Source organism: Sardina pilchardus, chromosome 2 (genome assembly GCF_963854185.1).
Source record: "Sardina pilchardus chromosome 2, fSarPil1.1, whole genome shotgun sequence".
In the NCBI taxonomy this organism is placed as follows: Eukaryota; Metazoa; Chordata; class Actinopteri; order Clupeiformes; family Clupeidae; genus Sardina; species Sardina pilchardus.
In genome coordinates, this window is record NC_084995.1 from 41,146,260 (window position 1) to 41,160,840 (window position 14,581).

A 14,581-nucleotide genomic window follows, 5' to 3' on the forward strand; every position below is an offset into this window, starting at 1 on the left:
AGAGGGATCTGAGATCAGCAGGAGAGACCTACTTACACACAATCACAAACACGCAGAGACACTAACACTCAGAAACACACACACACACACACACACACACACACACACACGTGCGTAATAAACGCACAGAACAAGGGGAGGGGTTGTTTGACAAACATCCACCTCTGAGAAAACAACCCTGCTACACATGATACGCCACAGTGGCTACACGGAGAGAGAGTGCAATAAATATTTATCAAGGTGCCTTAACGAGGAATCAAACCCAGTGCCTGTCTGTCTGCCCGGCATGATAAGTGCACTCCACCAGGTCCAAAGAGAACACACCGCCACAGAGAGCAGATCTAAGACGGACTGAATTTATCTAGGCTAGTGCCCAGCCTTCAAGCCAGGCCACTGGTGGAGCTCATCTCAAATGCGACAGATGAGCCCTGTAATCTCCATAAACAGATGCGTATATTCGTCTTCTTTTCACAGACTACTTATTCAAATGACTCGCAGAGGAGGTAGGAGAGCACACGTTTCACTTTACAGGTATGTGGTCTCTCTGGAAATGGAGTGGTTTAACACCTAGCACCACACGACCAAAGCCGAATGGCAACAGTGTAGTAAACCATCCTGCTGCGCAAACCAGCTCACTTAGACAAGTCTAGGGTGAAACTAGGTAGTGAAACTGGGCAAACCCACATCCATACATCAACAGAAAGGAAATGCTAGCAGGCATTAGCATAAAACATGCTGACCCCTGGCTGACTGGGGTGTGGGGCTGGCCTGTCTGACAGGAGCAGGAATGCGTCTGCATATGAATGCACTGCCAGTGCTGCTGCTACGCCACACACACACACACACACACACACACACACACACACACACACACAGGCTCAGAGGGGCCTCATGTGGGATGTGTCTCCCCCCTCCCTCTCAGACTGGGTTCATGAGCAGGGGAACAACACACACACACACACACAGGGGCCGTTTTTCCCAAGGCACCTCAAGGGGAGGGTGGGGAGTGGGTGGGGGGTTGTCCCAATAGCCCTCCCCCCAAAAAACCCCACCCTACCTACCTTCGGCAGGGCTGAGAGGAGAGAGGAGAAGAGTGGGGAGGGGAGGAGAGAGGAGAAGAGTGGGGAGGGGAGGAGAGAGGAGAAGAGTGGGGAGGGGAGGAGAGAGGAGAAGAGTGGGGAGGGGAGGAGAGAGGAGAAGAGTGGGGAGGGGAGGAGAGAGGAGAAGAGTGGGGAGGGGAGAGGAGGCTACTGAGCCTCTCAGCAACGCGATTAAAGGCATAGCGAGCGGAGGGGCTTAGCCGAGGTTAAACAGAGACAGGCGGGGGAGGCACGGAGAGGGTGCACGAGTCTGCAGTCTGCAGTCTGGCACACACGGTTCCCGGGCCAGAAGTGGAGCAGAGGAGCGGAGTGGAGAGGAGGAGGGGAAGAGAGGAGAGGAGGAGAGGTAGAGAGGAAAGGAGAGGAGACGCCGTTCAGGCCGGACAAGAACCACCTGTGAGGCCACGGAGTGATTCACACACTCGTGCTGTCACTCTCGGCCTGACTGATGAGTAGCCTGGGAGTGTCTCTAAAATGGAAAAACCATAAGGCCCCTCTCAATACCTAGTGTCTGTCTGTATGTAAACCCAGATCCCTGGTGACTGAGTATATGTGTGTGTGTGTGTGTGTGTGTACGTTTGGGGTAGGGGGGGGGGGGCAGCAGCATTGGTGCTCCAAGTCCAAGAGCACATTACTGAAATCATTTGTACTTGTACCATGACTCTGACGGCTGAACATAGATTGGGAAAGAGAGCTGGAACGAAAGGCCGAGAGGAGAGACAGGCGTGCTCTCTTATCACACATCTGATAACGCCGTGTCTGGGTTAATGTTACACCATGGGCGCTGCCTATTGAGGAGGCCCTCATCTTCCCACAAGACAAGAGTAGAGTGCCCTCCGGTCCTCGTGCGTGTATCGCCATTTATCAAAGAGTCCCCGAGGGACAGAGAGCAGCCGCGACGTTCCAAACGCAAACACACTCAGGGCTTTAGAGTTTACACTATCATCAACCTCCTCCTTCCTCACACACTCTTTCTTTGCTTTCCTTCTTGCTCTCTCTCCCTTCTCTGCACATTCCGGGAGTCGCTCTGAGATCTGACGGCCATTTTAATATCCTCGTCGGCTATCGTTTAATTACAGCGCGTCATTCCTCATTACAGCACATTCCCTGATGACGCGTGTGCCGCCACGTTAGCGTCATACCTGTCTCTCGCCTCTTTTCTCCGTCCTTTATCTAATTTGCCGTTACTGGCGGTCGCCATAGCAATGCGTTGCCACGAACACCAGATCCCGTCTAGACGGCAGGCTGGGGGGCAGGAAGCAGCGCAGCGAGGAGTTCCCAGGGGCAAGGGGGGGGACGGTAGAGCGGAAACCACACTGAGGCTAGCGTGAGGCTGGGTAGAGACGCACTGAGGCTAGCGTGAGGCTGGGTAGAGACGCACTGAGGCTAGCGTGAGGCTGGGTAGAGACGCACTGAGGCTAGCGTGAGGCTGGGTAGAGACGCACTGAAGGTGGGAAGACACACACTGAAGGTGCAGCAAAGGCGGGCGAGAGACTGAGAGCAGCTTCTCAGCAGCCAGATAATGTGAACGCGAGAAGAGTGCTGTGCCTCTGTGGACCAGCGTGGGTTTCTATGGCAGCACTGAGTGGTGAAATGCACTCAGACAGGGTGTCTTCTGGCTGTCATTGGTGTGTGCGCAACGCACATACACACACACACTCACTCACACACAGACAGACAGAAAGAGAGACAGACAGACCGACCGAGACAGAGAGGTAGGTGGTTCAGACACCTGCCTTCCAACGTGTTGTTTCCTGGTAACCGCGCACTCCTGTGTGCATCTCCGGGCCCGCAGTGGGACAGCAGCCAGAACTCAGGCCCTAAATCCGGCAGGCAGCCGCTGCGGGCCCAGTGGGCGACAGGGACCACTCACAGCAGGCCAGCGGCTTCCCAGGGCCCACCGGGGCCCACCGGGGCCTGAGCAGCAAGTATTAATAGGCCAGGCAGACACTGGAGCCACTGAGGACCTCACAGTAGGCCTTTCTCTATGGCAGTGGGGTGGTTTAAGGGCTATTTGTGTGGAGGAAACACACATGCGAGGGTTGGGGGTGGGTGGGAGGAGGCTGGGCATTGTTTGCGTAGGAATTGGAAGACGTCAGAGGATGAAGAGGGTTTTCGCCTGATTGGCTGGTCCGGAGGATTGTTCCGGACCAGAGCACCTCATTTCAGCGGAGGTTCCGGGAGGTCAAGCTTTCGCCTCGGAAACGGCCGGAGGCCGTGCATAACGAGCTCCTGCGCGTGTTCTCATGCTGCCCAGCCGCGGCAGCAGTGACGCAACGAGCGGCTGGCAGTCCTGAGGTGACCTGCTGTCGCATGAGTGGACAACGCACTCACTCCACAGTCAATCCTCTCCTCCTCCCCCCCCCCTCCCTGACAGCACAGAGTCCAGGGTGCCGGAATTAGACACAGACAGATCTTCTGCAAACATTTCCCGTCACGCCTCTCCCACCCGCGCCCTTTTCTTCAAAGATGTACTGTTCCTTCTCTCCCCTAACGCCATCCGTGTCACAGCGTCTCCCACATCCATCAGCGGACCAGACCGATCAATACTCTCGCACTGTCATCCCTGTCATCCCTCTCTCTCACTTGCTCTCTCTCTCTCTTCAGTCTCTCTCTTTCTGTCTCTCTCTCTCTCTCTCTCTCTCAGACACTAACAAGCCCCTCTTCCTTACATAACCACTGACTTATTCAGTGCTTCAGCCACTTAACATGCTCTTCTGAGAGTCTGAACTTCCATTGCTTAAGGGGCTTTGGAGGAAAATGTCGATACGGTCCGAGCACTAAAGGACATCGTTTGCCCAAGTGGTGAACCAACCAACCAACGCTGGTTTCAAAATGGAGGAGAAATCAAAACACGTCGGCGAATGGCTGAGGACTGTATAAGCCGGAGAGCAGAGCAGGCAGGCAGGCAGTTAGACTGTGAGCAGGATGCTGTGGTTTTCCCTCCATGTTGCTCGCTGTCCTCCATTTTGAGGTTGTGCGGAGTGGGTGAAAGGGTCTGTTGGCTGAGGCGTTCCACTGTGTCAGTGGGACCCGCTGAAAAGGGAGGAAGGTCGGAGGCGGAAAGTGGAGAGAGAGAGAGAGAGAGAGAGCGAGAGAGAGAGAGAGAGAGAAACAGACACAGAACAGAGGGAGGAACTCAGGGGTGGTGGAAGGCCCACTGAGAGACGAGGAGACAGACGAGTCTTCGAAAAAAAAAAGAAAAGAAAACCCACAGCACAAGAGAGACAGACCGATAAGAGACAGAGAGTCGGGGAACAAAACGAACAGTGGAAATTCAGAAACTAGAGGGTGAGAATGACAGGCAGACACTGAGAGCAGCGGTGGAGAGGAAAGCTGAACGAGGTAAGATAGAGAGGAAGTGAAAGGAGGAGGGGGGGGGGGGGGGGGGGGCAGGGGAGAGCTGGTCTGTGGTATATGAACTCACTGGTTTCCAAATAGAGAATGGGAGCACAGACACACAGCTGTCTGCACCTCACCACAGCTGCTGTCTGCCTCAGACACACACAGCCTCACCACACACACACACACACACACACACACACACACACACAAACACAGAAGAACAGACACACACAGACAGGCTCACAGCCTAATACAAAGCTGGACACAAAGTCAAACGGACAGGACACACACAGACACAGAGAGACCTGGACATGCAAGCTGTCTTACAGGCTGACACACACCTGCGCGCGCACACACGCGCACACACAGACACACACACACACACACGCGCACACACACACAGACACGGGTAGAGAGAGGGGCAGACAAACAGGCAGACAGGGACACACAGACAGGCAAACAAGCAGATAGCGATACGGACAGGCACATGGCCAACCACACAAACACACTAACTGGCAGACAGAGACACGGGAGAACAGGCATCCAGAGACAGTCAGCCAGCACAGAGAGAGCAGACTTCTCTGGCAGCCAACCCTGTCTGCACAGCAGGCCTCCATAGCACACACACACACACACACACTTGTCTCATATCTCTCCCTCCCTCTATGACTCTTCCCTCCATCATCTCTTCTGTCTGTCTGGTCACTACAACACTGGCCAGTACACAGAAACAGAAACAGAAACACACACACACACACACACACACAGTACACACACACACCAAATGAGTAACACCACTATCCTTCTCGCTATCCTTCAGCTCACACTCATTCCAGACAAGCTTTTCACTCTGTTCTGTACCATTAACGTCACGAGCGCTCAGGAACAGAGAGCAGACGCTGGCTCTGCGCTGTGCTGCGGATGTGCGCAGTGCTGTTATGGTTTAGACGAGTTCCTTGTGATGTCTACAGGCAGAGAGGAAACGGAACACCCCAGCATTTCCTGGCCAGCGGGGGGGTGGGGGGGTTGGGGGGGGGGGGTGGACTCGGCTGGTCAGTCGCTCACCGATCCACTTGGCACACATCGACATGACCAGCGCCGACCCAATCAATCCCGCCTGACCTTGTTTGTTGTGACAAACCGTTCAATCAGATCGGAGCTCCTATAATTCCCCTTCTACCACTGCGATGTGTGCAGCACAACACTAAACCTAAACTATTCAAAAAAAACCTGGGGCCGTTTCTTTTCTTTTTTTTTAATTTATTTTATAGCTGTTCAAATATTGTGACAACAGGATACCAAACAGTTACCACATAAAATACACAAATAGTCTCACAGGTTGACGCTGACGGCTTTCTCTCCACTCTTTGGACTGTTGATGCCAACATGCGCAAACACGGACATGAGACCAGGGGGGGGGGGGGAGGGGGGCACAGTAAGGGGAGAGTAAAGGGGGTTAAATCAACACAGAGCAGAAGGCATCAGTCAAAGAGCATGTGCTTCAATAACATTCACTCAGCTTTGGAAAGTCTGAGTCAGTCTCACTTCAGAGAACTACCACTCCACACACACACACACACACACACACACACACACACACACACAAGCACACAACCCCTCTTCTCCAGCCGCCACACAACGGAGGATGTCTGGGGTGAGTGCCACCATCGGGGAGCATGTCTGCCTAAACCACTTCCCACACACAGACAGACACACCGCACACACACACACACGTTTTTTTTTTTTTTTTAAGAGAGAAGTATGCTTGAGATAGATGCAGTGTCTGCTAGTACTAACAGTACTTTGACCTTTCACACACTCACTCATTCTCGTCTGGCTTCCCAGTCGTATAGGGGACACATAGCAACGCTTACACACCTGTTTCCTCAACACTGGAGAGTGCTTGTGTGTGTGTGTGTGTGTGTGTGTGTGTGTGTGTGTGTGTGTGTGTAGGGGGTGGTTGATTGTCCTTCTAAGACCAGAGCCTGGAAAGCCAAGCTGTTTAGCCATACATGTTTAACGGCAAGGGCAAGCAAGGCACTCACAGTCAGAGGGAGAGAGAGAAAGAGACAGATCAGAGCACTGAGCATTAATCAGAGAAAGGGGAATAGACAGAACAGGATATACCTGGCCGTGTAAAGAAAACACACTAGAACAAATTCACAACCCAATGACAATTTACTCAACCCGAAAGCACTTGCTGAGGGGGGGGGGGGGGTACTGCAGGCTCATGAGCTGTAATTAAAACACACACACACACACAGAAGACAAAAACAAACTCTACAAAAACAAAGTTCTGAAATCCCCTGAGAGGAGAGCAATGCCGAGAGGGTAAAAGAGAAGTACGCCACATAATACAGCTTGAGAAAGAGAAAGCCTTGCAGATTGTGACCCAGACACAGACACAGACACACACGTCACTGCTTTAGCAGCTAATAGATTAATATATAGACAGAAGGTACCACTGACTCACAGCGTAGCTTGGCGCACCTAACACCCGCCACCCTGCTACAGTGTGTGTGTGTGTGTGTGTGTGTGTGCCTGTGTAAGAGAGAGAGAGAGTAACATTGTGTGTGTGTGTGTGTGTTACTGTAGTGGCTCACAGTTACGTAAAGAATGCATCTGTGTATGTCTGTGGTTGTGGGAGTGTAGACAACATCGTATGGCACAGGTACTGAGCATACATCTGTGTCAGACGAAACGTCTCTATGAATGTGTCAAGTGACTATGAGTGTGTGTGTGTGTGTGTGTGTTCAGGATGAGGTCAGCCTGTATTGCAGACATGGCTTTATGACTGATTGGCTCAAGGTCTGTGTCAGCGTCCTCTCAGACAGTTACAGTGTGCGCAGCAGAGACAGAGGGGGGGGGGGGGGGGGCTGAGTTATGTAGTTTAGGCGCTAGACGAGACACCAGACGGTATTTCCGGCACACTTGCACAAGCACGCTGGGTGTGACTGGGGCTGCTACCTCATACTCACTCAGACAAACAGAACAGGGTGTGTGTGTGTGTGTGTGTGTGTGTGTGTGTGTGTGTCTTTGTGTGTTTGTGTGTGTGTGTGTGTGTGTGTGTGTGTGTGTGTGTGTGTGTGCGCGTGTCTGTGTGTCTGTGTGTCTGTGTGTGTGTGTGTCTGTGTGTATGTCCAGGGCAAACAGCTCTCTCACACACCTGCACCAAATATAAATAACCCGTTACAGTGTGTATCTGTGTCTGGGTATGTGTGAATGTGTCTGTGGTGTGTGTGTGATTGTCACAGGCTTTCTCTGTTAACTCCCACAGTTGAACAGACAGAAAAGAAGGCTGGCTAGGTGGAAGCAGCTGGGTGTTGGGGGTAGGGTGTTTGTGTGTGTGTGTGTGTGTGTGTGTGTGTGTGTGTGTGTGTGTGGGAGGGGGGGGGTTGCCTCTCTATTGTCCACCTCTCAGAGCAGTGGGCCGGTCATGAGCCGCAGCCAACACAAGGCTGAAAAGCCCTGGCCTGGTCAAAAGGTCATGAGACATGGCCAGTCAATGGCACTGAAACAATCCAGACCATTTTCTACTGTAGCCCGCAGCTTCAATAGGCTTTGCACTGTGGGTGACTTTGTGCCCTTTTTTTTCCATCGGCAAAAAAAGAAAGAAAAAGAAAAGAAAGAGAGAAAACACACACACACACACACACACACACAACACAAACTACGGAACAATCCACAGAGTTCTCTAACCTTTAATATTTATAGCGTTGCCAAAGGATGCAGTTGGTGATGCAATGAGGGCATTTCCCTAGCCGATCCTGCCCGTAAACTCTACCTTGCAGCAGTGGGTGGGGAGGACCAGGGGGAGGGGCGGTGGTGAATAATGACACAAAAAGCTACGGCTGAGAGGTAGACTCTGAAACCACAGCTGAGTAATACAAGCCCTCCAATTGGACATCCCGCACCACAATCACCCAGAAAAACAGAGTGCTAATTACCACACCCTGGCCTGGTCTTTTGTTAAGGCGGGTTGTTGTTTTCGGTGACCTGAGGCTGACCGGGGGGCCAAATGATGGACTTTCCCCCTTTGGCTCTGGCCAGCTGGCCTCCCCCAGCACGGCTGGCACAAGAGAGCAAATGTCACCTGCCCCTCTCCATCTCTCTCTTTCTCTCTCTCTCTCACACACACACACACACACACACTGACACTACGATGTGGGTCAGTCGAAGTTTACGAAAACAACCGTGAGACAGAGAGGGCACAGCAGGCCTGGAGCTATCAGCTGCAGCCATCTCCGGCCCCAGCAGACAGCATCGGAGACACTGCCGGCCAGCCAAAGCAGACCGGAAACACGACCCTCGGCCACAACCTCTCTTGCTCCCCTCAACACCCAATGCAGGGCGAGGTGCAGCAAGGAAACCAACCCACCGCGCAAGAGAGATTGAGGTAGGGGGAAAAAAAACCATCAGAAAAATGAATTGAAATCAAAACAAAGGAAGCAGACAGAGTCCCTGCTCTGCACCCCCACTCCCACCCCTTGTAGGGACTAGGAGAGCAGAAAAGACATAATAGGATATGATTTTACAGGAAAAAGAGAGAGAGAGAGAGAGAAAAAAAGCTGAGACAGACGGCCACTTACATTTTCTAGCAGGAGTTTGGGCTGGTAGTGGAACTTCTCCTTCATCTGCTCCAGCAGCTGCTTGAGGCGCGGCTCCTCGACGGAGCCCAGGTACTTGCGGGCGAGCAGCAGGTAGCAGGGCCACTTGGCCGAGTCGAAGCCCCAGTGACACGTGCGCTTGTCCGACGACTTGTGCGAGTGCATGACGAAGTTCTGCGGCGAGAAGAGCAGCTGGCACTCCACGCACTGGATGCAGGGCGCGTCGGGCGTCATGTAGAACTGCGGCACGAACAGCCCCTGGCACTTGCCCAGGCACTGGTGCTCCACCTGGAAGTTGTCCCTGCTCTCCTTCAGCAGGCCCTGGGCAGACAGCTTGGCGCCCAGCTCCAGGGGCAGGGCAGTGCCAGGGCGCAGCAGAGCGTTGCAGAGGCGCTGGGCGTCGGTGAGCGTGATGAGGCCGCAGGAGGGCGCGTTGAAAGGCAGGATGCCCAGCACCTTGAGAATGTGCAGCTGCTCGGCGTCGCAGCGCGAGCAGTAGACGTAGAGCTCGTCGCACACGCCGTTGATCTGCTGCAGCGAGAAGTCGCGCAGCACCGAGTTCAGCACCTGCGGCAGGCACAGGCGCTTCTCCCCGCCCACCGCGAAGCAGGAGATGGACTCGCCCTCCAGCAGCGAGTGGGTGAGCTCCGTGGAGCTGTCAGAGGGCACCAGGAGCGGTCCGCCGCCCAGGGCTGACGGGGAGGGCATGGGGTTGAGCTGGGCCGCGCTGGAGGTTGTGTCCTGGGCCGTCTTGGCGGAGAAGGCGGCAGGGCCGCCCAGCGAGCTCTGGCTGCTGAGGGTGAACTGGGCCAGTGTGTGCTTGAGGCCGGGGCTGAGATCTAGAGCCTTGGCCACACCGCCGTGGAGGTCCCGGCCCTCGGCGTCCAGCCCGGCGCCCAGGAGCTCCGCGTCCACATGCTCGTGCTTCACCTTGAGGCCACAGGGCAGGCTCTCCTGGCTGCGCCGCTTCAGGTTCATCTCGGCCATCACACGCTTCTTGATGGGCGCGTAGTCCAGCTGCTCGCGGTACAGGCGCTTCATGTTGCCCTTGAAGGAGGTCAGGTCTTTAAACGGGGTCTTCAAACTCGTTTGAGTGCTGGCCATGGTCAAACACAGGTTCGTTCAGTTGACTGAACTTGATGTGGTCTTTTTACGTTGGAAATGTGTCACACTTGGTGTCTGGTACTCTAATCCTCTCTCTGTCAAAAAATACGAATCCTCTTGCATCCAGATATATACATGGTGATGAAAGAATTCAGTAGGTTTTCTCAATGTCCTGAAATGGAGAAGGATAACAGATGTGAATAGGCTTCCAAATAATTCACACACAAACATTAAAGTGAAAATGGGGCTTTGAAACAAAAAAAAGTGTGTCGGTGTGGGGGTGGTTGGGCTCATGCATTACTTGACACAGGAAACAATGAGGCAAATGGCCATTACCCTACATAATTTCACAAATAGACCTAAACCAGAGGGGAATAAGCAATTTGACTGTTATCAGCAGCGGATAGTGGTCAACGACTTATTCTGCAACCAGGAGTTCCCATTCCCCCACTTAAACCCGACTAAAACGTGTTCACACTTCACACTTAGTGTGATAATACAATTAGCTGTTTGCCCAAACAGGTCGGAGCGACCAGGCAGCCTCCACTGCTGTGGATTGTCAGCGGGTGAGCTCCCTGTTCGAGCACGGTGACTGCAAGCTGACCCCATCACCCAAGTGAAAAGAGTTGATAGACTATCAACACTCTTTCAAGGCATCCTTTAAAAGCACAGCAAGATAAAAAACGGTCGAACAAAAGGGCCAAAGGATATGCAGGGGCTACTGTGAATACAACAACACAGACGATTGTAATTTCTTTGATGGCGTCTACTTGCCACACCATTAAAATGATGATTTAACCACTGATATTACGGGTTGTTACTACTGTGAGCTATAAATGTCATTTATCGTGATAAAACAACCAGTGACCTTACAGACTGCATTGCAAGTGATGTGTCGCAATAACATTTCAGCTTAGGAAACAACCACAATTCAACGAACAAGCCAATTCGGGATGAAACCAGGGTAACAAGCAAGGGATTGTCCAAAAAAAATTCTGGTGAAATCTGCGGTGCCTCGCACGACGTTGTCTGTCCACTGGAGAACCAACCGCTTAGCAACAACAGTCTGTATTTCAACACATCCGACATTTTTAGCTGATAAGAACACAAATGCTACACACGAACAGGTATTTGGCGCATAACGCTTATGACTAATTTAAAACCGCAACATTACGTGCAATATGTCCATGATTTAAAAAGATATTATCGCAGCCTATCGGAGCTGCCACCCGCTGCTGATGCCTTCAATGGTTCAGACCACTGCGTTTTCATTTCACGCGCGTAAGAATTCTTTGGGTTTTTATCTAATAGCTAAATGAAGCAGAATAATACAACCATTCTACATTTTTTAACAACCCCGTAGAAGAACCACAGTATTACCATGGTCCCTGGCGTACGATCTCCGCCTCGCTCGTACAGGCAAGGGCACAGCGCAGCTCTCTCCTCTCCTTCACCTCCTTTCCTCTCCGCTCGACACCCAGCGCACATACACAGGCTATCCCCGTCACTGTTTCACCCCTAGCAATGGTATGCAAACAGCCGTGATAGTGACATTCACAAGCCCGAAACAGGCGACACCAGTCACTAACCAGAGGACCACTCTACCTTGAAAGAAGTGGTGATCTGGTGACTGATCCATCAAGCTACGTTATTACTAAAATGTAGAATGTGTCATTTGGTCGACTAGCCTACATACACAAGCCTTCGAAATTACACTCAGCACATAACCCGTCTAGCCTATTAGAAATTACCGTCCGACAGAGCTTTCACACTAATCTTGTCGCAGCATTATGGGCATCGGGCAACCGTTACGTGTTAAGTGTTTTCGGCAGAACATTTTCACCATTAACATGTCCAGTGTCCGTGTATGTGTAATCTCTGTGAGTCGATGGAATATAATTTGGCACCGTTTGACATTTATAGGCATAACGCTAACGTTACAACTAGAACCATTTGGCGAAGCCCTTTCGCTAGCTAGCCAACAGCAGTGGTGTTACCACGGGACGACCAGCGACATCGCACAGCCCCTGCAATGAACAACCCAAATGATTTCCCAAATGAACTTGAGTGACTATATTTACACACGGACACCATTCGCAAACCTTATTTTGTTTACCCTTTAACCACTAAACAGTCGTCTTGAACCAAAGGCTAAGACAGTCAAACGAGGAGCCGAAGCCGCTTGATAATTCCTCTCTTGCCAAGCAAGCGGGGCTGATGAGGACTTGCTAACTAGCGCGCCGCGCTACACGTATTCTAGTTCAGTGTGAATAAACCTTGTTAGCTAGCCTGGCTTGCTAGCGTAAAAACCTTCTCAAGCGTAGCTGGCTAGCTAATCTTTTCCATGTTCTGGTGTTACTAAACAATTCTAGGCAAGGCAACAAAGACCAAAGAATGCAATATCCTAAATACTGGACACAACCAGAGTCACCGGCACAATTAAATGGGAATAGTAAGGGACTTGCCTCGAAAAAAATTATCACGTTCCCCGAGCTGAATTCGTGTGTGTCTCTCCTCTCTGCCTGACCGACCGTCAACAAGACGCAGTCAGAAACACCACTACAGACAGTCACAACGTCACAGCTCGAGCCGAAAGGATACGTCACTAAACCCGGATTGGGCATGCCTCGGAAATGGAGCGGGGGTGTCTGGCTCGTAGTCTGTCTCGAGGTCATTAGGCTCTGTAATCCTGCACGAGGGAACGACGACAAAACAGTGCCATAAGCAATGTCTGGTTTTGATTTGTTTGAGCGAAACATTTGACCAATGAGCTAAATAAATGCAATACCTAATGATAATCTTATAGACAGAAAGGTTATGGTCTATTTCTGCAGTGAATGATCACAATTTTACCACAATCAATCTACCAAGTCTTTTTTTTACAAAAGGTATATTTTTACAAAAATGCCCGACCTTAATTATGTATTTGCTGTATTGTTTGGTTGTAAAGAATAATGATATAAAGTAGCCCTAGCCTAACTATGTTAATGGACTAATAAAGCTATTTTCACATAGTCTGATTATGAAAAAACACACACGTGTGTAAGACATCACATCAAAAGGTTAGTGTAGGCCTATACTGTTCACCCCAATAATACTCTAAACAGCCAAAGTTCAACAGACACATGGACATACTGTAGATGTGTGTAATGACCTTGAATGCATCACTGAATTGATTTCCCACCTCCCAAATATAAAATATTTTTGTGTTAGGAGGGGCAATTTAATCCCATGCCTAATGTTAATTGAAAGCTAGCCCTCTGAGTTGTTACAGGCTGCCTGATGGTAAAGGCTGAATGTAGTATGGAGATTGAATAGAAGCATATTAAGTGGGAGGAGCCTTTAGTCTGGGGCCCAACTCTTACTGTCTGTCAGAGGCAGTAAACGCCCCCCTGAGGGTTGAGGTTTGTGAGGAAATCTTTAGAGATGCTTCACCAGGCAAGAAATGTGGCATCGACATAGCCCTGTAACTTGGCGACAAAGAAACATCTACCCCCCCCCCCCCCCCCCCCCACCATCTTTTGTGCAGCATTATGTTGAACTTTCATAGTGTCTGTTTCAAGACAAAACCCTCTAGGAGCATATTTGAATTGTCTATAGTGCAATACCAGGCATTCTAGGCACACATTAGCAATGTCAGAGACTCCTTCCCCTTGCTGTTAATCAGTATTCATTCTGTGGACCATTGCGTTTGGTTCAGACTGAACATAATGTCAAAAGGTTTCTTCCATATTAATGCAGGGTCTACTATACCATTTTAGTTCCATCAATGAAAGACCATTGGCTTACCCAAACAGAATGGTTGGTGTGGGCATTCTGCAGGAATGAAGAAGATGTAGGCTTCTATTTCTATTTTTACCATCTCTAACATCTTGCTACATCTCATTTCCTTAAAATGAGGCAATTAGAACATTTTCCTTCAGGACAAATAAAGTCACATACTACTAAAATCTGGACGCGAACAATAGAATCAAATTGCAGCACATATATTTTCAAGTCCCCTGCCTTTTTATACCTCATTTATAATACAGGGTGATTCTTGGCTCTTGAGAGGAACATTGTCTGTGCAGTGGCTTGGAACCAGGAAGGCTCCCTGTCCTCTGAGATCAGTGACAATTCAGCAAAGTCACACATCCAACAAGGGAGAGAGCCTGCCTTATGCACAGCCACTTCCAACACTAATTCTCAGTGGACAGCCTGAATACAGTTCTCTGTCAAAGTCACCCAAGGTGAGTGTGTGTAGTGGGCCCAGGGTCTATTTCACGGTAGATGGTGGCTAGAGGTCCTTAACAAGCCAGGAGAGCACTCCACCATCTGGTAACCATAGAGTTAGGCTGTAAAGGCAGGCAGGGAATTTAATTACAAGCTGCAGCATTGTGTTACAAGGCTTTTCCCTCTCTCATCTTCCTGCAGCTTTTGGCCCCA

The 14,581-nt window shown here is 50.9% G+C and overlaps 1 protein-coding gene across 1 annotated transcript in view; it reads right to left on the reverse strand.

The window, feature by feature from the left end:
* Positions 1–11,727, reverse strand: part of skila (SKI-like proto-oncogene a) — a 31,255-nt gene extending 19,528 nt beyond the window's left edge. Inside the window, exons 1-2 of the mRNA XM_062530550.1 lie at positions 11,537–11,727; positions 9,035–10,328 (exon numbers count right to left, since the gene is read on the reverse strand). Coding sequence (XP_062386534.1) covers positions 9,035–10,156 — 1,122 coding nt within the window. The 5' untranslated portion in view covers positions 10,157–10,328; positions 11,537–11,727. The remainder of the gene's footprint in view (positions 1–9,034; positions 10,329–11,536) is intronic.
* Positions 11,728–14,581: the final 2,854 nt, after the last annotated feature.